General features: G+C 40.4%; 1 protein-coding gene across 13 annotated transcripts in view; it reads right to left on the bottom strand.

Moving 5' to 3' along the window:
- Window positions 1–26,551, bottom strand: part of COBL (cordon-bleu WH2 repeat protein) — a 210,837-nt gene that overhangs the window by 106,416 nt on the left and 77,870 nt on the right. For 12 of the 13 annotated variants that reach the window (XM_052787441.1, XM_052787443.1, XM_052787440.1 and 9 more), the window contains 3 exons: window positions 10,876–11,082; window positions 2,651–2,861; window positions 1,672–1,900 (listed from right to left, as the gene is read on the bottom strand). In XM_052787441.1, coding sequence (XP_052643401.1) covers window positions 1,672–1,900; window positions 2,651–2,861; window positions 10,876–11,075 — 640 coding nt within the window. In that variant the 5' untranslated portion in view covers window positions 11,076–11,082. Of the gene's footprint in view, window positions 1–1,671; window positions 1,901–2,650; window positions 2,862–10,875; window positions 11,083–14,829; window positions 14,910–26,551 lie in introns of those variants that run through there. The other variant, XM_052787442.1, reaches the window with a different exon arrangement.

Here is a 26,551-nt window from a genome sequence, read left to right on the forward strand (position 1 = left end):
TGTTTTAAAAACCTATCTGTTCTGATAACTGAACAGACTGGACAGCTACTCGATGCACAATTCATAGACCAATTGCTACTGAACCAATGGGATTACACCTCTTGGAGATTACACAAATGAGAACACAGGAAGAAGGAATTTGCTGTAACAAAGGAAACTGTAAATTTTATGTGTATTTACCCATTTTCTCATCAGACACCAATGTGCGGAGTAAGAGGAAGGCAGAAAAGGCTGAAATACACTCAGGATGGGGGGGGGTTTATCATAATGAAAGGTGTACTGAAAGGTTAAAAAAAAGAATAAAATATAAAAAAAAATTCTAATGCAGAGAGCAGCACACTATGAAGTGTTATGTAATTTGCTGCTATAAACCCAGCCCTGAAGTAAAGTCTTGGTTTTGACTGTACAGGCTACAGCCGGATTTGAGGACCAATATTACACCAGTATATACTCCATCACTTTCATTTTAAAGGAAAACTTAGGATAATTACTCTATAAGTTGTCCCTGAAGTATGCTGAATGTATCCTGTTGAATACTCTGCATGTTCAATATGTTGCTCCAAAATGGTTGGCTTAATTACAGTAAACATGTCTTAAAAAACCCAAACAAACACGCAATTGAGTTATGACATGCTGTCAGCCACTTCTTTGAACATCCTACCAATTCAAAGGAAAAGGAGACATTTAGTTTACTTAAAAGTCTAAACTCATTGAAATTTGACTCACACAGAGGTAGAACTGTCACTTACCAAAGGAGTTTGAAAGAAGAGACAGAACATCAACATAAATAAATAACTATATAAATAAAAAATAAGCCTGCTGCTCAGCACCTACAAGATTGACGTTATCTAAACAATAAATAAGGACATTTACTGTGCTGGAAGTGATGCCGATTGAGAGAAACTGCAGGAGACAATTTTAATGAATATCACTGTCTGACCTCAAAGGAAGTAGCGCTTGTCAATGTGTATTTTTAAAGCAGGTATATTTTAAAGCACATCGCGTAATTATGCTATTTGAATACACAATCAGGCCGATAAAACTCAAGCCCAAGAAGCTGCCGCTACAATATTGTCTAGGAGAACGGAAAGTGAGGGTGAATAAACAAGAGAGCAAAATTTTAAATACCAATACCTCTTAGCTCCTCTTCACTAAACTGTGAATAACTTCGCTCTTTGGAGGAACCGTCTCTGAGCCTATCCGGTCTGTTTCTCATAAGCCCTGGTCTGTCGCCTCTGCCTCTCAGCTTTCGCAGCTGCCATCATTACGGCATGTCTCTCCTGTCTTTCTCTGCAACCCACTCCACAGGCAGGTGAGAGGCTCTGCCTGGACGAGGCCCCCGTGTTACGCACACCTATACCGACAGCAGCTTCAGGAGGTAGCGAAGCTCCTCCTTTTGCTCTGCCCTGGGCCAACCTGCAGCCTGCCAGGGGACAGCCCAGCCTGGCGCAGGGCCCGAGAGCAGCCAGGGACGTCTGGGCATGCTGCTGACCTGGCTGCCGCTCTGGGCACAGCTCACTGAACAAACCCGCGCTGCTCTCTGGACTGCGATGTCGCTCTGCTGTTTCAGCCAGGCCCCAAAGGAACAAGAGCACAAATGCTTTGAAGTTGCCCATAATATTGTTGGTGCATCATCAAACTCTGCAGCGACCGCTTTCAGTCTCAGCTCACCTCTTTTTCTGTCCCAGGCATACAGCTCCTTTATTCCCAGCTCCTCCAAGGACTTGCTAAGCTCCAGCTCCTCCCCAGTGATACTGTCTCGCAGAAGAACAATATGCTCTTGACTGACTTCACACTTCTCGCAAATAGCTGGGATGATGCTGTGGAGAGGCACCTCTGGACTAACTCGAACCACAGCCTTCTGCGTCTTCAGGTAGTTCACTACCAACCTCACAGATTTCTGCAGAAACAAACACAAACTCTCAGCTCTCCCTCCGTGATGGCTAGGCTCTCTTACAATGAGAAAGGCATTGGGGACTTCCATATTGTCTTGACTCCTCCCGGGCAGACTTACCACACTGCAATAAATATTATTAAACGCCCCCCCCCCCCCCAGAACTCCCCTGTCAACTAAGGAGACATTCACAAGAACAGGCGAATAAGGAAAAAGAATCGAGGCAGACATAATTTGTGATTGTTTACAAGTACCACTCTGAAAGGCGTGACAGTGTAATTAGCTATACAAATTCAGAATAATAAAAATTTCAGCAAACATATTTGGCAAATGGCTACATCTGAATCTTCACAATACTGTGAAATACATTTATTAATGATCAGTCTTCTCCCATATCTTCAATAAAGATGGCAAACAAAATACCACCAAAACCCTATCTACCTCCATGCAATCCTACAACACTCATTTCAGCCACTACTACAAATTTCAACCATCCCAGTCTTCAATCAAGGGTCTTTGTAAGAACAGGTTTCCATCTATTCAACAACATCCAACATAACATTTTGTCTAAATGCTGGAGTCCAGACTAGCACCTGCCAGCCTGCATGCAAATCAGTGAAGCTAGCAAAGCAGGTTATAGTCAATCTCAAGCCTTTCTCATCTGGTTTGAAGACACAAAGACTGCAAGAACTGCTTGAAATCACAGGAATGAAAATGATGTTTCATGGCACCATTTTAGCCCTACAGAGTACTGACCTCAGGGACCCTTGGCAGAGGTCGCTTTGTCTTCTCTTCAGGAACCTTCTCTTTCAGAAGTACCGTCTGTACGTCCAGTGCTCCTATCAAAGTGTTTGGCTTGTAACTCAGAGGTTGTTGAGTTCCCGAAGACTTCAGTTCAAGACTATGTTGGGACGGATTTAAGCGATACTGGCTGCACAAATCAACCAATAGATCCATCACAGCTTTACTGCAGGGAAGAAGACATTCACTGTTAGCATGAGAAAAAACACAGTTGCTAAAAAATCTACCTCAGTTTTAATACAGGAGAAAAAAAGACAATACAAGCCGTGGATGTGTCACTAGTTAACCATCTTTGAGAAGGAACAGTGCTAATGCTTTGAAATGCTAAACAGATCAGATAAAATGTTAGGAATTAAATATATTCGCACTTCAGTGTGCTTTTATGAGCTGGCAATTAACTATTCACTATGAGGCAGACAACAGTGCCAATAAGAGCACTAACAAACATAAGCTGAGAGCGGACAAAGTCCATCTTATCTGTTAAATCCATACATTAAATTCTCCAATTCAAATCCTGTTCTTTAACATGAAGACAAGATCTAAATAAATGATGCATTCACAGTATGGTGAACTCTACCTAGATTTGAACCGTCACATAACGCAACTTTAAATGGAACATTTAAATCTGGAACAAAAGGTAGACAGGATTATTTCTTTTTCAGCTTACAACTTTGAGTTGTCTGCCCACCCCAAATCCACTTGACACCAGCAATATTTCCAACTACAAGAGATCCCTTCCGTATTTATTTTGGTGAGAATATTAACCCTGTATAAAAACATCTGATTTCAAGTATTTGCATTCTCAAGAACTCTTATTGCAGATGTGATTCTTGAACCACAAGGTTAAGAGAGTCAGTCACTGCCCCTCTCTTATTCCATGCTTCTCTACGGAGGTACTCCATTTTGCATCAATAACTCAACATTCACTGGAGCTTGATACTGCCTGACACAGCATATATGAACTATGTTCCTCAACATCCAGAAACTCTCTTCTACCAGCGTACTGAAGGATTCTTTCTTTTCAACCTTCATCCCTAAAATTCCATCCAGGATCAGAGAAAACAAGTTTATTAAAACTGGTTATGTTTCTGAAAAGTTTTGGTTTCATAAACCAGAATCTGTCATTAACAAAACAACGTAAGTTGAAAAAAATTACCAGCCATACCTGAAGCCTGTCATATACATGGGATATTTTTCTTCTATCAGGAAGTTAAAATAAATGCACAGACAGCATATTTGCCAAAGGAATTGGCATCTCTTCTAATGTGTAAACTGGTGAAACTGTATACAGATTCAAAATGCAAGCAAATTCAAAGAAAATAAAATCCTTCACAGGTTATCAGCTACCACCATTACAACCGCAGCTCAAGAATTGCCCTTCAACTGCGAGCTGTCAGCATCTGGGAAACTACTCTGTGGTGGGCTGCCCATCTTCTTTCTGTGTATGTGTTGTTGGCCAACAACTGCTCAAGAAGTTGGTGAAGAACCCTGGAGAGCTACTGGCAGAGATGACAAGAATGGAAAATGAGAACAATCCCTTATTAACTGGCAAAAGACTAAAATACACGTAGGTGACAGCTCTTCCCGCACAAGCAATGAGAAAGGACCTTCTTTACAGTAACCTATTTCAAGTTTAACTGAGTTGCGCAGTGTGAGCTGAAAAAGTGGCAAGCGTGGAAAATCTGAAATAGGTGATTGCATTGAAAAGAGAAGAACACAGTGAGAAGATGATGACTGAAGATCAAACAGGGAAAACAGATGTCATTAATATGTATAGGAGGCTTCAGAAAAACAGTGTGCTGTGGTAACTGCTAACATAGGCAGCATCTAAACAGAAACATGTAGTATCTAAATCGAAACTGTAGCAGGTCATTTCACAATGACTTATTCTGGCACTGTCCCCAAGTTGCAAATGCCTGTATTTCACAACCATGTTTAAATCATACATAACACGCCACACACCAACAAAAACATTTACACCTACTTAAGTCAAAACTATAGGAGAACCCCACCTACACCGACGTTTACATGAATATTCATTAAGCTGTGCAGCAGTGAGCATTTAAAAAAGTGTTAGTCCGCTGATAAAGATCTCAGCTTGTCTGTTTACAGACATATTTCTCTTAAACTAAAATTTGCATGTGTTCTTTTCCCCTCAGCCTTATTACTATTGTTTCACAGAAAAGCAAATAACCTGGCAGAACCGCAATACATGGTGTTCCATGCGCTAGACATTTCTATTTAATGTGGAACGCTAATATATTTCTGTAGTGCATAATATTGTGATAATTCATTCAAATTTGGACAGTTATCTTGCCTCATGTAAACTATTTCATTAAAAACACTTAAAAAAAACCCCCAAAACCCACAGCTTGATTTTAAATGGGAGTTTTATTTCAAGTAACTCCATGTATATGCCACAAACAGAAGAGAGCCACTAAACACAGCAAAAGAATGGTACTGAGCCACCTACTAATCTAGACCAACTTTTCTTTGTAACCTTGGGCCGAATACGGCTGGAACAAGATGGAAGCAAAGGACTGACTCTTTGCATCTTCCAAGAGCCATCTCTTGGAAGATGCAAAGAGTCAGTTCTTCCTTTGCTTCCGTCTTGTTCCACACGTATCTGCACTTGATTTTAACCCACTTTTGAGACCTAGTGGAGAGCATATTCTACTTTGACATTCAGGCAGGTCTGATCATAAAGGATTAAATCTAAAGCTGAAATGAAGAAGTTAAATGTCTCCTGCCTCTCCAACTACTCAGCTAAGAAACACATTACTTTCTTATTTTAATAAGATGTTGCTGAAATTTTGGGTGGGGAGACCAAACACTTTCTGACAGACACCAAACATTAATGACTGATAAGCAAATACTAGAGCACAGAAATAAAACTGGAGGATGAACCCAATTTAAGATTCAGACAAGATGGTTCAGACAACTATTAGCAAAAGAAAGTACTTTAGCTCTGTCCTGATAACGTATTACTAAGCTGTTTGACATTTAACACCAATACTGGACAGTAAAGAATTACTACTTTGTCAGCAATATTTATCAGGCCGAAGTCCTGATCAAGTTTTAGTGTGTCAGACCACTTGTGTCCTGTTGTTCACCAGTAAAATGCAGCAAAGACGTCTATAGTTTAAGAGGCAGAAAACAACTGGGCTGTTTTGGGTGTGGCTCAGCTTAATCTCCTTATTTAAAATACAGTCTTGTACCTCTAGGAAATAAATGTGTTGGACAAAGTTGTACTTTATCAAGTGACATTGACTTTCCTATTACCTTCTATTTTCATGCTACAAACGCCTATAAAAAAATCTCAAACTGAAAGAAAGAATCTTCTTTATTTAGGTCAATGCTAAACACACATTAGAAATCTAAAGTGACAAATGACTGGAAAAGAAAAACAGTAGCATAAAGGGGGTGACCTCACGTCTCTGATGCTTTCACTATCTGCATTTAAAAACAGGAAATATCGTTAGTCATTATTATTTTCTCATGCTCCAAAGCACAGCAGGCACTTCATGAAAAGATTGGAAGTTTTCCTACACAACCAGAAATGTATACAATAGCAAGCTACATCAAAAGTAGTACAGGAAGCGTGATAAACAGATACTCATAAATGCTTTCTGTTTCTTTTCTTATTTTGCTCATGTATATTTGGCTCTTATTTTCCATAATTGAGCAAGTCCAAAGAAGGAACACCAAGATGACACACAAGAAGGGTTTGTTGAGCCTTGAGAAGAGTGAAGAGAAATCTTGCTGCTGTCCATAAGAACCAACCGGTAGGCTTACAGAGCCAGACACATCTCGGCGGTGAACAGCAAGAGGGCAAGAGACAAGTACCAACATAGGAAACTCCACGTAGGTACAAGGAAACATTTTTTCACCACAAGGGTGGTCAAGCCCTGGAACAGGGGTACAGAGAGGTTCGGAAACCTCCTCCCTGGAGGTATTCAAACTTGCGTGGAGACAGCCCTGAGCGATCTGCTCTTGTGAGGCCTGCATTGAGCAGGGAGTTAGACCAGGTGAGTTCCAGTGGCCCCTGCCAACTTAAATTACTCTGTAAATTATTCCAGTAAGATTTTTATTTTTTTTTAAAGCCTACATTGAACTACTGTAGTTTTGACCTGACCCCTATTTAGTATTTAGTTAAGCTCATTTTTAACCCTTTTGCTGTATATGCCCTGTTCATCATCTTCTAACAAGACCTCTTTCACATTTTACCAACCTGGGCTGAATTCACACCTTCAGTCTTTCTTGAGACACTGTTCTGTATGTTGAGCTATAAGCCCACAATTAATACCACTTAAGAGTCTTTCACTGAGAATTATGCGAGAATATTCTTTCTGTGATGACATTAGCTTTATGCTCCATATAACACAAACTGCACTGAGGTCTGTCCTCCAGTACTTGCAGAATGGGACTACAGCTTCAGCTAGTTTATTATTTGTTCTAGTATCCTGCTCTCTGTGCATCACGTGTATGAGAGAATTTGTATAACATGTAAGATAACAGCAGGAGCAACAACTGTCCAGTCTACACTTCTGCTTATCAGTCATCCACGTGCTGACAACTCCAAACCAAACATCATTTAGCTTCAAACATGCCCATTTTTCTGCAATGTATTTCAAATACTACTAACTTCTCAAGGTGCTAACACTAAACATCTGTATCTGTGTTAATGAGGAAGTCCTTCTCAGTGACACTCAGTGTGAATGGAGAGAGATGCATGATCCCTTTATTTATAGGTTACCCATTGAAAGTGTTACCTGTGAGAATCACGAACAGAAAAAGTTTCTGGTAACTCTTGTGAACTTTTCCACTTATTTTCTTACTAAATGTCTAGCCATCACCTCTGTCAGACCTGCTAACAGTTTGTGTGGATCTGCTACAGATCTATATGCATAAAATGTGTAAGTGGTCAACGCGCTGCCTATTCTTTCAGCACATCAGTTAGTGCTCATCCAACAGTACATATACAGATTACTGGTGGGGGTATTTTATAATCCTTTTCAGGGGAGAAAAGGCTAACAGTTTTTCATTAATTCTTCTACATGTTTTACAGCAGAGTTCACAGGGACCAATCATTTCAAAAAAGAAAACTGTTTTTTAATACTATTCTATTGCTGCACACACTCCTTAGAGGACTCAACTTTGTCCTAAAATCTGCACTACGTATTTCCAAAATCTAGAATAAACTGTGTGTTACAAGATGGCAATAAACTCTTAAAGAGAGACTGTCAGCTTGAGTTAACTTTTATAAATAAATCTACTTAAAAATTCCAGATTCCAATAAAATATCTGTAAAGAGCACACTTTCTTTTTTTCTTGAACTATCCTTCAAGAAAATTCAATGAGAATTTTCAGCCCTCTTGCTGATATTTATAGGAACTTTCTATTATCGAGAACAAAGTAAAACTAACAATGTGCTGCTTTGCTTACATACAATGAACAAATTTAAAGAGATGATTTTGACTTTTAGCTTGGTTCATTTATAATAACCTTAAGTGATACTAATTAGCTACAGTACTTATATTTTCAAACATCCTCTAGTGTACTTCAGTGCTCTGTGAACTGCTTTCCTGAAATTACAGAATCATTTTTCATTATGATGATGCCCAGGGCAAGGTTTTGCAAATTTTTCTGCAACAGAAAAAGCTATTTCCCCAGGTTACCCAAAAGCAGATTTTGCAGAATGCAGTTATAATGATGGCAATGAAAATACTGAAGATTCATAGCAGTATAAACAACAGCAGAATTTGTCTGAAATGTCCTTCCATGATATCAGCATAGGTAAAAAGAGTGAACAGGGAAAATACAGTATTACCTGCACTGGCTCCCATACTTGCTTCAAACTATATGAAACTTTTTTTTTTTAAATCCAGTATCTTTATCATTAAATGTTTACCTCTGAATATCATTGTACTTCATAGCTGTCCAGGTTGCAATGCCAAAACAATGCAAAAAGATGAAAAAGCCTGGGCATTCATCCAAACCTGGAGACTTAAGACAGTTCATCCCGTAAAAATTTCAGATGCTCTTGACATTTTTTTTTTTGTATTCTACATCCCTAAAATCGTAACCAGTGTTAATGTGCAGGAAATTTCATCTTCCAGTAGTTAGAAAGAACAGCAGCACACAAGATCTGTTCACAGACTGATGCCACTATAATACAGAGCTCATTATAGGGTATCCTCTTCTTATTTCATAACTTGTTAGGATGATTTACTCCCCTCCTCAGTTTCCATAATCTTCCACTTCCCACAGCTGGCTATCAGTGCCTGGCATTTGTCACTAACTCTCCACTCCAAGTGCTCAAGACAGCGCTGAGGGAGAACACCTCCTACTTAGGTTAGGCATTGGTGGTACTCAGATGAGCAGATTAGCACAAGCAGGAATTTAATTGCTGCCTAAATCAGGGGCCTAGACCTGTCATGCAGACAATGGAGAGAAGTGGGCACCTTCAGAGAACAATGAAGAGAACATTTTTGTTGTTTAGAGTGCTTAACGTAGACGATATAAATAACCCCACAGAAAGATCTAAGGTTTAATTTTTGACATTTCTTTCAGGTTTTAGTCAACAAGCTAAAGACTCTAAAGATCAAAATACTCAGTCTCAGTGTATGTGATAGCAATGGTAGTGATAATAAACACCTACATGAGAGACAGAACGTTTATTGTACAAGGATTTTCCATTTGTTCTCTGCTCCTGTAGCTTGTATGTTCTTCAAAAGGTCACATTAAAGCACCGCTCTTGTGCTCTTGGAGTGTGTTTTCAGGGGTTTTTTTATGAGGGAGAAGAAAATCTTTTCTAACCATATGGCAATTATGTATCTCTCTATATAAAATGTTGCATGAAGACTGGCCTCTTGTTAGCTCCCAGATGGCTTGCATTTGCCAATGATATCACCTTTCTTTGGGATCTAACGGCCAGCGAGTTTCATGTCCTGATCTACTTTCCCAGTCTGTTCTCTTCTTTCTGTCATTAAGTCCAAATCTCCCCATAAAAACTTGATCACTAAATGTGTAATTTGAGAGCTCTGATAAACACCGCTTTCCTTTAAAACCTTTAACATCACTCTGGCTTTGGGGCTGACCCACACAAGTTGCACTGGTCTCCTGAGAGTGGCTAAGTGAACACTAATTTCTACAAGAAGAGTAGGGGGAAGAATGAAGTATCAGACACTACATGCTGCTGTACACATCCTCCTCAGCCATCAAAATACACTAATAGACAAACAGTCAAAATAGACTAATATATCAGACCAAGAAGAGTAGTTTTACAGGAATGCAGACTAACTGTTGCAAACCCCAAATGTAAAATAAGCACACACCCTGATTTATCAACAGGCATCTCTACATATCCACCTTATCTGGTATTATCACTTTCTACAGTTTCCTGACCACTGCTGGCCACACCATTGTTTGCTACAGTTTCATCACAGTATTGAATATATTATTAAAACTCTTCCAAATTCTTTCTTAAAAGTTGTTAAGTCTCCCTCTTTCAAAACAGTTCTCGCAGAGAGAATGAGGAGAAGAAAGAGCTCCCATGGCGAAGCAAATTATCTCAAAACTGCCTTTCCAATACAACCTGCCCTTGACTGTACCCAGAGACAAGGAGAACCTCTCCCTCTTCCCGTGCAAAAAACCAATACACTTTTATATAGAGAAAAGGCTTCTTAAATACCAGCAGATGCTCTGCTGTCTACACAATCACAATGTATTTGTAAAGGCAGGATCTCTGAATGTGATGAATCATTCATCTTCTGAACTTGCTTCTAGGCATGACTCCAGACAGGCATACTGTCAGGATTGCTGTTTGCCAGCAGCACCTACTTCCACTGCACCAAACCCCCTCTGTATTATGAGGTGCGATACAACCTAAGACTAGCCCAGTAGCACTACAGGGAAGAGACGGATCCATACACATGCTGAGGGTGATCCGTGAGGAAAACAGTGACACAATAGCTGTTAAAGACTTCCTGCCCCAGCAGAGAGGGGCCTTTATACATGGGTCTTGGGACAACATGGCTCTCTGGTACAACAGCTGCCTAAAACGCAGAGAGAAGCACGGCAGAGAAACCCCATCAACTCAGAAAGGGAGACATTAATATCAGCAAGTATGCCCCTGGGAACAGAGGGCTCCAAAAAGTGGGAGCTAATCAAAGCCTTACCTTCCTTGTACTGTGCTCTTCTGCTCCACCCCGCTGGGTAAAATGACTGTGAAGTCCACTGATCTGTTTATCATGTTCTCCTTCATGCTCACAAGGTTCTGATCAGAAATTACAGCTGTCTCAGCAGGTGACTTGCACTCACTGTGAAATCTACTTGCTGGAGAAGGTTGATTTGGTGGAGGAGGAGCGCGAGCTTTCATTCTTCTCCTTAAAAAATAAAGGCAAGTAGAAAATTAATAACTTCTCGCGACCAAAGTATAAACATGTTACTAACAAAATCTGTTCTCTCAGCCATAATCTCAGATTGCTTTAAAAAGTTCCTCTAATGCAAGCTGTTTTTCTTTATCATGAAATTTTTCAATAGAGTCGCATTTTATTTTTACCTCCTCTCTAAAAATACGCTACTTTTTTAATGATGCACTCACTCCTACTGTTTGCTTTCCATGCCCCGGGGGATGAATCAGTTCCATAATTAGGATATGAAATAATCATTATTCTGTCGAGTATGAAGCATGCTCCTACGAGGAGAGAAACAGAAATGCTGGGTCCAGTCCAGACCTGACTCAAGAAAGAGTTGTATTTACATAAATGAATGTTTCCTCCAAGTCAGAACGGCAGGAGTGGAGGCAGGGTGAGGTTTCATTCAGCTGTATTTGGGTTCCACAGTACTACTCTGCTTGAAATACTGTCTCTTCCTCTGCTCTGAGTAAGTAGTATTAAATTTGGCTCATCGTACTTCATAGGGAAGCACCATGAAAAGGTCAACCATGAATGATATCAGTTCTTCCCATGCAACACTAAGAGACTATAGCTCTTTGAGAACACCCTGAAGAGAACTCATTCTTCAATAGCAGGCTACGTGCCATGTGCGACATACAGAAAAACTGCACCAACTTGCACCAAACAAGCAGTGTACTTTACAGATACAAAACCACCACAAACTCAAAGTTTACTTCACTGGCGAGCTGCCAGACAGATAAGCAACATATGTTCGTTGTTAAACATCTGAATAGCTGGCCTCATACCAAGCACATGTCTAAAAGGATTAATTCTGATGATTAATATTCCAGTGACCTCTTCTGACTAGATTTATGTCTACTTTAAGTCAGATTTTAGTGTAACAGATGGAAAAAGCAGTAAAATATTTACTGAGAAATTATTACCCAGGCTTACTGCCCGCATTTTTTAATCTGCCTCTTTTTAGGGTGCAGGAAGACATTATGATTCTGCACATCATTTTCACCCTGCAAACAGCATAAACAGAAGTCCAGAAAAGAAGAGTACAGAAAAAGCACTCTAACCCTTAAAAGCCTGCAAAGCTTACTGGTTGAATCAGCCAAGGGCAAAACTGTGTTCGGGGGAAAAATAACAAAACTAAAAACTGAACAGGTGAACAGGTTTAATACCAAACCAAACTCTTCTTTAATTAGAGACAACCTGTATTCTCACAGATACAAAGACTAAACATACAGTTTGGATTACCAATATGAGCTCCTGGTAGAGAAAGATGTAAGAGCTACATCACATCACCAAAAAAAAAGAGTTCAGAAACAATCCAAACCCTCTACACTTTTTAATCAGTATTTGCATTTGACCAACAATTTCTGTGACATGTCTCAACTTGCAAAAAATCACCACACTGCCCTGAAAAAGCACGTTTCAGTAAGACCTCAGCAGGACACTGTAAAATTAGCAGTAATGCAGGCAATTCCTTTCATTTCCTGTGTGCATAACAAACAGCATTCTCTACAAATATGTAGGGAGAGCTACTGCCATATTTACTAGCATACAGCAATTTCTCTTCCATGGGAAATTTTCCCTGAACATTCACTTTTTATCATATATACACCCAATGAGTCACGCAGCCATCAGCCACTAACTTGCAGCTCCTCCGCTCCTCCCCATGGAGGTGATGCTAAAAAGTTCAAGGCTTTATTGTTCGTTAAAATACCTTGACTTTCTGTATGTCCATGAACGAAACTCTTAATTTATTTACATGTCTATAAAAGAAAAAAAAAGAAATTGAGATTAATCTTCTGCTCAGATCCCTTTACATTTGGCTACAGTTGTTATTTGTAAGCAGGTGGCGAGAGACATGGGAGTTTTGCATAAATCCAGATCATGCCAACATAGCCTTACAATCACACAGTGCAACATTTAAGGACTTCAGATCAATTTACAAATGATGTAATTCTTCCCTCCATAACATCAACTGCATCAATAGAAGTAGCTACAGAGATTCACATCAATTTTTTTCTTAAAATAAGCTTTTCTTTATTGTTTTTAAAGCTTGTCCTATAATGTGGGGGACAATTCCAATACAGTGCTCCTGACAAAGTACCAAAGGGGGTGGGAAGAAAAGAACCAGGCAAGTGTCCCGAGACTGGCAGAAACAGGGTGTTTTTAATTATGATTTACCTGGACTTGTAAATTCCAGATCTCACAGTGAACAGAGATAGAGGAAATAAAGCAATGGTAATAAAATAAACATGAAACTGTAACCAACTGAAAATGAAGAGACTTGAAACTTCAGGGGAGAAGCGAAGAATGACTGAGTTTTGAAGCTGATGAAGGAGCTAGAAGTAAATTGGGAGTATGCTACACACGTATTTGTTCCCTAGCAATAACATAAAGCTGCATCTGGTTTTCTGAAGTAACAGACAAACAAGGTCAGACACCTTAATTCCAACTTATAGCTCTGAACGGGAGTGTGATTTTTATGTGGCCACTTTTTAAGTGGCTCTTTACAGCCAATTCTGCAGTTACAGACCTTGTACAACAGTGCTTGGGGCTAGGGCGGGTTGGGGGGTGTCAGGAAATCAGGCATCATACCATCAAAAGCATCAGCTATACATTGACCAGGGATGTTCACTTTACCTCCATAAAATACATAACAAGGCATATTCTTTTTGGCATTAAGACAGTCAGGGCCTTTTAGATGCTACAATCCTCCTTTCCTTTTGTGCAGAAAAGACAGTGCAGGTCTGTTTCCTTCAGAGACATCAGAGAAAGGAAAAGGGAAAACATTCCCACTACAGTCTCTCTAACCTAGCAACAGTTCAGGTGACCTCATATGAACTTTTCCACAATAGCAACTACATATTCTCTTGAAACATGTTACTGCTTTAAATGCCTGGTTTTCAACATTTTCCAAATGACAGATCTCAAACTATTTCAGTGGAAGCAGATCCCTTTAAAGTTCACATTTGTAGAGCGATATGTGGCACAGATTTGCATTTCCTAGACAACTTTCTGAAACATCTCACTAGTAGAAAGTAGCTCCATGAACCGCAGACTGAAATCCAGAGCTCTAGCTCTACCTTGGATCTGCACAAGCAGCTGCTTTCTGACAGGCTCCAGCAACTGCAGTCAGAAGGTGCCGAGAAGCCTGTTAATACTATTGAATGCGAGTCAGAAGAAGAATTCAGCTTTCTCTGTCAGAGCTACGATGGTTATAAAGGACAATACAAAAGCACTCCATACTAAGAGCCTTTTTGTTCCCCCACTAAAATAACGCACAGAGAAAGCGTGTGATTTAAAGCCTGTTTTAAGCATGGGTACTTTCCATGCTATAAACACAACATACTACAAAGAAGTTGCATACCATTCTTCAGTGTGAGCTAAATTCAAACTAAATTTAGGTCACTGGCAATTTTTTCTCCACAAACATCTCTCACTGTGCTCAGTACTGAAATACTTGGTAAGCTCCCCTACCTGATATTAGTCTGCAAACTTACAAGTGGGAACACTTCAAACCTATGATTCACTCATGGTTACACGAATGCTTCAATCCAGCCCTTGATAAGGAGACAGAGTAAAAACAAGCAGCTGATTTTAATACCCAAATGTACAGTACCTTTTACCAAGGCTTGAAATAGTTAATCTCATTTTACTGTAGGCTGAAGAAATGCATATAGCCATGAAATAATTAGGCAGAATACATAAATAACCTACCAGTACTGTTCTCAGTAACAGCATCAGGCTTCTCGAAATGGAAAACGAAAAACAACAAGCCAACTGACCAGCAAGACCAGTGTTTCTGTAGTACAGCACATAGAAGAAATGCAACAGAAATGAAGAAAAGTTTCACTAGATTAAGAGCGTCAAGACAAGGTAACACAAGCCCTTTGGACCTACACTTTATTAATATATAACTACCAAGCAATAGGATGCAACCTGGACTTTACAATCCCATGCTGAAAAAACACGATCTCTCATCCTCTCTACTTCAAACAGAAGTGGTCCTGGGACTTCCACCCTCATGGCAATGCTATGCAGAGATTGTCTTTCTTCAGATAAGGTCTCACACACACACAAAAAAAATAATCCCTGATCCTACACATTTCCACCATGCTCAAAAAAATCTGGAATCCTCTCTGCCCTGTAAGGCAAAGGCAACTTAACAAGCACAGGGCAGACTTCATCCCATGGATGTCCCCAGGAGTTTGGCAAGAGCTCCATACTAGAGCACTTTGTAGAATCTGGTCCTTTCTATGCCAAGTATCTCTCTAAGCATTCACTTTAAACAAAAAAACCCAACCAAACAAAAACAACAACAACAAAAAAAACCCCAAACCAAACAAAACCAAAAAACCAAACAACCCTCAACATAGCAGAATTATGGGCAACGTTCATTTTTGATATAGTGAACAGCTAGCACAGGACCTCCAATCCAGACAAGTCAATTTGCAATCTTGTCAATGCACAAGGCTCGAACAGTTACAGTGGCTTTCTTCATGACATTTGTGTACACCCCATCTCATAATTAGAAGGAAAAAATCAACATGAGAGTGCTCAGCAATGAGTGCAGTACACAAACAGTGTCCCTTGGGTGGAAAACAGGAAACACTGAAGTAAATGTTCTTGACTTTCAGGCGATTGCACTCCTACAGTCCTTTGAGGGGAAATCTATGCACATTGCTGAGAAAAAAAAGCAGATGAGCACCCTCACTCACTCTCTCTCTCTCTGGGAACTTGCACAGCAAAGCTAGAAACCCAGCCCCGAGGCACACCTTGTACTCCAAACCATCAACACATAGAGAGCACGGTAGAAGTTGCTCCTGCCTAGTGATCTAGCCTGAGAAGCAGATATCCTTCAGAGAACATTTCTTTTTTCACTCTTTGCTGCTCATGGCAAAGCAAAGAAAACCCAGATCACAGGCTGGGATAAAGACACCCACTATATCAGAATTCATAGTATGCCAAGTTCCCTCTTTGTAAGTAAAATCCTTTCAGCTTCTAGGTGCAGCAGCTCAGAAAAATTATGACGCAACACAAATGTAAAAGAAATACAAACAGTTTAGCACCAACATAAAGCCACCTCAAGAATTTTGAAAATGGAAAACAAAACTTAAACAAATCCCACAGAGATGGAGAACAGAAACCAGGAGAGCATGATAATGTCCATAACTACTAAAGTGGAAGGAGTTCATCCAGACAGCCCTACATCGTAAACCAGAGCTCCATTCCACTTTGCCATCTATAACACTTTAATTAACCAATTAAAGTGAGTTTTTGGTTTGCTCTTTATTTGGGGGGGGGGGGAGAATTAAAAAAAAAATTGAAAAACATCAAAGAATCTTCCCAACTTTACTTAGTCTATTACAGGCAAAATATACTGATTCATTTCAAGTATGTGCAACACATGTAACTTATGCCTTGATATGTCTCATACGTAGTAAGTAAATTACAGGACTAAAATATATTACTCTTATACTAACTTGTTTCCAGTATTATTTTACAACATTTTGTAACATTTATAATACTACAAAAATATTGCACTTTCTAAACAGCTGAAATCTTCAGCAGACACCAAGATCTAATGAACCGGATTACTCCCATATTGATATGGCTCAGGGAACAATAAGGGTTCCCTACGTTACTTTATTTTTTTAAATAAGATTTAAAAAAAAACCCAAAACAAAACAGTGTTTACTCTGAATTCCCTGGCTATTATGGTACATAATTATTTTACATGTTTCTCTTTTCAAACATTTATTTGAATTTCATACTACTTTTAAAAGATCATTTCATTTCTAAGGCAAGATCACACTGACAGACATGATGAAAATGATTCCCTTGAGGGTGTGATAAAGTCACCCAAAATAGACAAGAAAAAATAATTTGTTTTTGGCAAAGAAATGAAAGTTATTTAATTATATTTTTGATCATCTATTTGATTCTACTGATGAGAAACCCTACAGCTTTATGTATTTTAAAAATAAAGTTCTAATGCCAGAAGGCGGGGGGGGGGGGGGGGGGGGGGGGGAAGACCAGAAGCAAACTGAATGAGAACATTTGTAGAAGAGGAAGCAGGGTTGGAAGTACATGACCATGCTTGCCCAAGGGTGAAATTAAGGAAAATATAAAAAAAGTCACGGTGAGATGATGCAGTCTAGTACAAGTAGTTCCTAACGTTGTATCTCTAATTGCAAACCTTTCACAAACTTAACCAATCAACCATTAAAAAGCATCATGCTGCAGTTTCCCGGTCTCAAATGTACAAGTGAATAAACTCATTGTTATAAAATTTGCTACCAGGGACATCTCCCCAGATCTGACCCATTTCATAAGAGGCTGAGATGCGTCCCAACACACGGCAGAGACCAGTGTGAAGCACTGCACAGCTGCCAGCCAAGGGAACACTGGCTTCCATCTGGGCAGGACTCAGACTCCTGCACTGACACTCCGCAGCCTGAACTACCGAGAGCTCATCCTCGGGCAGGAATGCCAAATGATTTGTTAGCCTATGGCTGGTATCCTCAAATACACTTTTTTTATACATCACCCACACTTTCAATTAAGAGTGCGTTACCTTCCAATAAAAGCCTAATCCTCCTTCCAGTCACTGAGGCACTCCCTCAAGATCCAATACAAAGCAGTTCACATACCAGTTTCATGATACAGTCATTTTTTAGGGCCAGAAGAAACCATAAGCACACTAACTTGATTTCCTGTAGTACATGGGCCATGCAATTCACCCCACTTTAGAAAGCCCTCACTTTCACATGAGTGAAAGCAAGGACGGAGCTGTATGTGGGGTGGGCTTTAATTGATCAAGGAATAACACTGCAGCCTACAAATGCTTTTATACCTATTAACCACAGTTACGCTACGGAGCCTAGCAAATCTACCTGTATCAGTTCCCAAAACAAAACAAAACACAAGCCCTAGAGAAAATCTTTTAAAAAGCAGCCAAATACCAGGATTTGGGTAGATGCCCACTGCAGTTAATGAGAACACTGCGTGAATAAGCACTGCAAGGTCTAGCCTGATAGCTGTATCACAGGACTTTTGAGATACACCCACATGTTCAGTGTGTGGCAAAGACCACACTACGAGCTGGTGCCATCATGTGCAACTCCATCTGGTTGCACATCAGTAAAGAGGAATGAAATTGGAGAGCAGCTAACATAATGTAATTATTTGCCTCATCTGCTGCAACACATGCTAAAGAAAAACAAATCTTTCGTCCTTAAAGGCAAGAAAGCATAGATGAGTTACTCTGTTTGGGAACGTTAAATACCTGCGATCTAAGCTGTGGTACTATTGCATCTCTGAGTCAGAGATACACCAATAGTTTTAACTCTTTAGCTGGGGAGATGTAATCAAAACAAAACCCCACTAACAATTCATACTGGAGGTTGGGTAACAAGCCTCACATTCAAAAAAATTTGGTCTAGAAAAGCTGAAGTAGAAAACTAGCACACTGGGCAGGGATGGTGAAACCTTGCTCTTTTCATAATGACATCTGCTAGAGAAGACTCAGATGAACCAAAGCACAAATAAAGGCAATAGACATTTAGGCTTTAGGACACAAATATGTTTAGCCACCAGCATCTGAGCTAAAACTACCTGCCAGTTTCACACTGACCAAAATAAAAAGATTGCCAAGCAATGGCTGTTAAAGCAACTTGCAGGGGAACCAGCAATGCATTAGTGCAAAGCATTCAGTGACCACCCCACTTATCAAGTACTGAGCTATTAGTCTCATTCCATTCCAAGAATAAATAAATAAATAAATAAAAATAATAATAATGGAAAACACTAAGGATAATATCATGTTGCTCATGCTCATCTGAAATGTTATGCAATTCCTTCACCTGTGACTAAATCAGGCTGCTTTGCATGGTATGCTTAAATAGGAAAAAAGAATGACACTATTTTTATCCTACTAATACTTAAGCACAATGGCACTGGTTAGCAAAAAACCCCAAACCTAACATCCCAAACGTACTTAGAGAGACATCCAGAATACTGCCGCTTATACTGTAAAATGCCCAAGCCCTGCTGCCAGGGCACTCTGTTCTGTTTCCACTGCTCTCAAATCTTCACTGAGCTATTTCAAGGATGCTCAGTTAGCAGACCAGAGGCTACAACCACGCAGACAGCCACTGCACACCGAGTTCCCTGCAGATGGCAAATGCTGTGGCTGAACTGCAAAACCCACAAGGTTAAAATATCATTAACTAGTGAAACAACTAGTGAGATTTCTCAGCATTATTCATGAAGTTTTAGTCAGGTTCATGTTGGCTAACTAGATTCTTACTAACCATGCTCACCTGTGGAAAAAAACTGGTATGAAAACAAAGCCAAGAGTATTTCTAAGCAGGCTGGAATCGCTGCTGCCATTGCGTCCTCTGCATGTTGTGCACAAACATGCATCCTTCAGATGCACTCACTCTACTACCTGTCAGCTGTGTTTTTGTGAGGACACTACAGCTCTTACCTGTGTGCCTAGTGCCACAACTCCATTCTTAGCTCTCTAGTAACACTCTTAGGTCTGGAAAGATAACTTATTAGTTGGAATAGGTTTTATTAACACCCAATAATTACATTAGTCTTCATCATGTTTATTAATAGCAAACCATGGAAGCAATAAGAAGATGATTTGCTTCTAGAGGGGTCAATGACTAAAGATGCAATTACGCAAGCCTGAAAAACTCGCACTGTACCGTAAGTCCCCTGAAGTTACAAGTGCTGTTCAAATTTCAGTGTTGTTGTCCTTTCTTCATCTCTTACCAACAATCGCTTTCAATATGGATATTTAAATAAATATAAAAGTTAACTGCTTAGCAACAGTGATGTATACACTCTCCCGTGGTGACTTGCACTGTCAATCAAGACGCAACTTCAAGGTGCATTTGAACTGTATTACTGAGCAAATGTATCCCAGACTGTGCTCTATTTTTGTGCCCACAGACTTTCTAACCTCACTACCGTCTACTGAGAATCACTCTCTAGAGGCTTGAAGACTCTGTAGATTAGGGCCCTACTGCAGTAAAGTGCTTGCTTTATTGTCTATTTACAAGGGACACAGAAGATGGAATAGTTTTGAAAGAATCAGAGAAAAACAACATATATAGCCAGTGAAATTCTGATGTGATTTACTGTGCTGGCTAATTCCTAGTTTTGTAATATGCTTACAAGTTAGTGGGCACTTCAGTGGAAAACTGCTGACATTGCTATAGAATAATATTCCTACCGATACCTGTTTCAACCAGAAACAGCCTTAAAACAGTGTCCATCTGACGTGCAGATGGCAAAGAATTATGTTTAGAATGATTACCTGCTTAAATAAGTACCCTATGGCAAACATTAACACAAGTAACCATGAGCTGACAGATAGATCATGTCTCATTTAGTGAGAATGCTCTAGGAGGATGCTACCGAAGTTAATTTCACCCATTCACCCTTGTACAAACAGATCTCACAAAAACAGGCAGGCAATGGCAGTTGAGGGAAAATTTGCAGAATTAAACCTATGTTATTCCACCTACCTCCAGGACAAAGGTTTTAATTCATCTGTCTACGAATGGTAGCAAGATCAGTTACTTCAGAAAACCTACATGCCCTAATGTACCAAAGAAGAGGGCCCAGACAAAAAGTTAAAGGGTGTGGACCAGAGTAGAGAGGCATCTTGGCTCAGTTCCAGAGCACCCCTTAGATCCAAAACGGCTTCCCAAAACATTAGAAATACATATTCCTAGGTGGAAATTAAATTAATCAATAGCAACTAACTCTCTGTCTTTACAGGCTGCAGGCCAGAACGTATCTGTGCTTCTTCTGAAACCTAGAGTTAATCTCTTAAGCTAGATGGTCCCAGGCAGGAGAGACACAAAGCACAGCAGGCAGGCCTTCTGAAACCATTTATTTTCCAGCAGCACTGAGCTTTCCTAAAAGGGGGAAGGCCTCTGTGCTTCCTCTCAAGTTTACTTGCCCTTGGAGAAGCACTTGTGATCTTGTCACGGCTAACCTTGCCACAGATTTCTTGGGGTGGGGAGGGGAAGGCTGCCTCCAAGCCCAATGCCCACTGTTCCTATGTATTCCAAAGTCCAGAGAGAGCTGCTGACACCCTGGAAGATAAACAGGGAGACACAATTTACTTACTTTGGATTGCCCCATCTAGAACACCAAAGACATGAACGTACCCTCTTTTTTCATCTACAGTTAGCCTGTAAATCCTCACTCTGTAGAAAACTACATCACAGAAGAAGCCAGCACCAGAGCTACAGGGCTGACAAGCTTCTCTTTAGAGCTAGAAAAAATCCCCTAAAAGATCTAACGATGTATTTTTGTGAGATACAGGTTACATTCACTTGCAGAGAAATAGAACCAGAGATGCCAGGACATTCCTTATTCTCTCAATCATCTTCTTAATTAGCATTTATAATTCAGTCTTAATTCATACTCTATCACACAGTGAGAAATGAGGTACATCAGTGTATTAAAAAAGGTTAATGAAGCAAATATGCAGTGCCAATGAGATAAAGAAATATCCAACTTCAACATGACAGTCTTAACTGTTGTCATAAATACGACCCCCTATTTACGGGATGCCACAGGTGCTTTTATCAGGAAATCCCACTGCTTCAGATGATTTTCTATATATTTTCCTGGTGCTGATTTGCTTAATAAAATTTCTTATGAGAACCACATATATTTTGCTTTCACTTTTAAGATATTCTGTTCTTTCTAAAAGACACAGGAATTAAGTACTACTTAGTTTAAACTGAAATTTGAGTATTTTGATTTATTAAAAGCAAATCATAAACTTAAGCGTAAACTAATAAACCCTACTCCAGCTCCACATTGGAGTTAAGAGACCTACACTAATATAAAACCAGAAAGTCTGATGAAAAAGAAAACTGAAAACGTTAAGACAGAAAAATACACTTTCAACACCAAACAGCTGATTAGTAGGACTCTGACACTTGATCTTGATTTATCAAGTAGGAACAGCAATGTTTTAATGATTTTTAAATGTCAGCAAAACCCAGTTGTTTAGCTAGTTTCCATTTAAAATTGTTTAATGTATCCTGTAGGCACATGTGGTACTTAACAGATTTTAAATCTTGCAAAACAAAAAAGGATGTGGTATCAACTGAGCACTTAACAGCCTCATGCAGTGCAAACTAGAGCACGCTATGAAGAAAATCTTGATAAATCAGGCATGTCAACACACCCAGGCAGTATCAAAGGAGAGAGGAAGCCGCCTAATACCCTCCTTCTTTATCACACACGTTCAAAGTCAGGGATGATTATTCTGGGCATTTTACTCATGTGTGGCACTGGCTCCGGACACAGGAGACAGACAAGAGTCTGGGCCATTATGGACTTTATAGAGTAAAACCAAGACCTTGCATCACCCCTGTCAGCAGACTAGAAGCCATAGGAATGGTGTTACATGTTATAAATGAGAAAACATTACTAAAAGAGCGAAGGTATCTACCACTTAGGAGCTCTAAATGCTACTCGGAGATAAGCCAGTGCAAACATGCTTGAGGCTGCTCTGTAAGTACTGATGGGGCATCACAGCAGTGACAGCACGGTTGTGTAGACATGCCTGAGCTAGCTGCAAACTCAGCAGAGCCTACAAAACCCACACAAGAAGCAGGGCATATTAGACTACCTTATAACATGAACTGCCATAGTTACACTAGAAATGGCAAAAGGCGCACATACCTCAAATGCAAGCACCAAAACACATGATAATTTAGAGCTGATAGGATAATTTAGTCTCAACCAGGAGGAAAGATTTCTGTCTCCTTGTCAAAAGCAAAGAAACAGCAACATGAATGGTGTCTGATTTCCTTCAGCTTCCTTGTTTTGTCAGGACGAATTTTGATATCAAAAAAAGCCTCACTGAAGGTTTTCTCCATTCTGGAGCAGAGTCTTCAACTCTGGACCTTATCCTGGAGCTACCCTCTCAGTGGAGTGGTTATGAGACCTCTCCTCTCTACCAGACACCAACTTTCCAAAGACTTTTAAAAAGCTATTATATTAGGCTTATCTACCACTCTGTCAATTAAACTGAAACCAAATCAATGGCTGAAAATACAAATTTTTTTCAAGAAAACACAGGCAAAGAACACCATCAAATAAACTTCATCTTGTATGAAAATCACATTAAAATCTGGCATTGCACGGCTACGCAAACTGTTGGCAGACTATGCTGAAACAAGGGTGTCTGTCCCATCTGAAAGCTGCCACCTGGGAACACTGAGTGAAAACAGAAGAGGGAAGGGATTAACTACAGAGTTTCCTCCTCACAACCGATAAAAACCAAAACAAAGAAATCCTGGGCTCAGTGAAGTCAATGGAGTTTTGCCACTGACCTTGCAGAAAGCCAAGTTTTCAGCCTGGCAGAACCTCTGCAGAGCTCAGTTTCATCTCTGCGTTGACAGCTCTGCTTGCTGCCTCACCCAGCTTGAACACAACTTTCAAGCACCAGGACAAAGCCGAGCTCCAGCAGCATCACACCTAGAGAAGCTCTGGGATGCTGACAGCAACAGCACGGTACTGCCCTGGGCATCCAACCAGCTGCCTTTTAGACCTGCAAAGGCACAGTTCTCTTATGTTCTTACTACATCTTATCGAAAACTGAAAGTATCATATATAACTAATGTATTAAAAAAAAAAGAAAAAACTGAGATTAAAAATAGCAATTAAAAAAGCAAGCAAGCCTATCTTCATGCATTACCACCCTGACTTTGTATCATTTCCGATTCTAAAATCAGCCAGAGGGGTCAAGGAAATCTGAGGACGCAAGATGAAGTCAGAGCTGCCACACCACGACATCTTTGGTCACCTCCTCTGAAATAGGAAGGTCAGTGGCATAGTGATAATTGGTGAAATTACCAGCATACAGAGAGCACTCCCTGAGCCAGGGCCTAACAGTTGCTCACTTGACACATGCTGGCACCGTTCTTCCCAAAGAGAGATGAGGACACTCAACTGCTAGCAAATCTAGCATCCTCTGATGTTCATCGAACTTTCCCAGCCAGGAAAATCCCGGATGCAGCTTACAGAGCAAGGTTCCTCCAAATACTTCTCTTCTGCTGAGCCCAACACAAACTGCACCCAGGCAAAGCAGCAAGGCAGGAGAAACACAGAGTGAAATTTATCAAAACAAAAGCGAAAGGGACTTGCTTTCCTAGCTGAGTCACAGTTTTCCACACTGAAGAGAGAAGCACAGATGGTGAAAAGGGAGCTGAAAGATTTAAGACAGCATTTCAAGTTTCTGAAAGTCAGAGCTGGCCCCTCAACAAATAATATAAAGTTCCAGTATTTCTGACAGATCCTCCAGAAAATTTGCTGCCTTGCATTTTGGAACTAAACCAAAAAAGCATGCATACTTTTCCCCACTTCCTAAAGCGAAAGTAGTAAGCTCCAGTGTAAGATCTTGTTCATAATGCTGTTTGAGTGCCATGCTTGAAATATAGGCCATAGCAAAGGCATGCATACAAGCTTTTTCCCCCTCTCACACCTCCTTTTATAGAACAAATTGCAGCAAAAAAAAGTACTACTGGTTTATGTAAATAAAACATGCTTTTTTTCACAAAATTCTACCTTCAAAAGGTAGACTACTCAAGAGGTCAGGTTAGTTAAAAGCCATGTCATTACGAGAGCTCTATTTCAAGATTTTGACAGTCCTCTTTATCTTACTGCAACAGACCATGTGAAGTCTTACACTCACTGGGCTATCACAGGCTCATGACATATCCCAAAACATTACTGCTGTGTGGCTCATACATTGACAGAACTAAACAAAAGCATTGGTAGCTTTCATTACTCAAACCTAAATTTTGGTTTTTTGCTTCTTTACAGCACCAAAAAAAGCCCCCTCCGCCTCTGTGGGCTACCTGGTTAACGCAGGTGTGCTGGAGTACACCTGCCTAATCCCATGCACATCTGCCCTCAATGAGTCATTAACTCAGTCCTGGAGCAGGAAGGAAAGCAGCAACCAGCCTTAGCCCCATGGACCATTCACCGGCTGAATGAACGCTGAACCCAAGGAAAAAGCAGAGAGTAACCAAAACCAGAGCTGGGCGGAGGAGTTGGGAGGAATTTTTACTAACACAGGCACCAGGACCACCAGGCTTCTTCCCACAGGCCACCACTGAACCTTGTGTCCTCCGTCTAATCCTAGCCCTGAAGAAACGACAGTGATGCTGTCCAAGTTACTCCCGCAAGCTCACCCAGCCCCTGCCCTTCAAGATAAATGCCGCTGAATCAGCATGGACTACACACACCAGCGTGGGAAGGGTGCAGTGTTTTGCTGCACTCTCCTTTCAAGGAAACAAAAGCATCCCACACCGGTGGCTGCTGCACACTGTAACTGAGAAGAGCACAGGCATGCTTCTCACCTTCACAGGACATACAGGATGTAAATGCTGCTTTCCCCTTACCCAAATGATACCAGGCATACCTATTTGATGTAGTAAGAATGTTACCAGGCTGTATGCCACTGTGTCTGCTTCTGAGTCAGGGGTAACGTATGAGAAGTAGGATTAAATACTATATAAACTGCATTCATTATTTAGATTCAGCTACTTCTGTGCAGCATTGCTTTATTTTCCAGGCAACTTCTGATACAATACTCCTCTACAGTATCTTGAATAAAGAAATTACGAGAGACATCTACTGACACAGGCACAAGCAAAGCGGGCTGATCGCTTGTTGTTGCTCTATGGAAGGATGTCACCGAATGGTGCTGGCAGAGCAAGGATGCTTCCAACCCAGACTGCAGCCACCCCAGGCCTCCTAGCAGGCTAAGTTCAGCATCAGAGAACGGGATCACGCAGTGAGGGATGGATGTGTTCAGGAAACTGCTAGACCAAACTTTTTTTTCTCCCACCCTGATAGAGTAGGCTATTAAATGCCAAAAATATTACCATGCAATAACGGAGGATATAAGAGATCCATAACCATCTGCGTGTCATCGCTGCCCATGTTCAGAGCTAGGGAAAGAGACATTGCAGGCATTTACACACCATAGAGTCATTTGTTGGCTATACTGTTAATATCAAATCCTCACAAGAGGATGCGCTGGTTTTGACAGAGCAGTTGGTCTGCTAGGTCCATAAGCATGGTAAGAGAGCACGCTGAAGCTTTTGCCTGGCCTGTGAGTGTCAAAACCTGTGTTGCTTGCTATCAAACATCATGTATTCTTTGTGCTTTGTATGAGGCAGCAAATGAATGCCTGGAAGCAGAAGCCTCCTAACATAAGCCTGACATAAGCAGCAACACAAAAAGTCCACCCCGAGTAAATCAAACGCATGCACGCGCACACATAGAGATGTGCCAAAATACTATCTGCAAGCAGTCCTGTTTCCCTGTCAATATCCAAAGACTTATTAGTGCATCAATCTTATTCCAATTATCCTGACCACGC

The sequence above is a fragment of the Harpia harpyja genome, chromosome 5, assembly GCF_026419915.1.
Source record: "Harpia harpyja isolate bHarHar1 chromosome 5, bHarHar1 primary haplotype, whole genome shotgun sequence".
NCBI lineage: Eukaryota > Metazoa > Chordata > Aves > Accipitriformes > Accipitridae > Harpia > Harpia harpyja.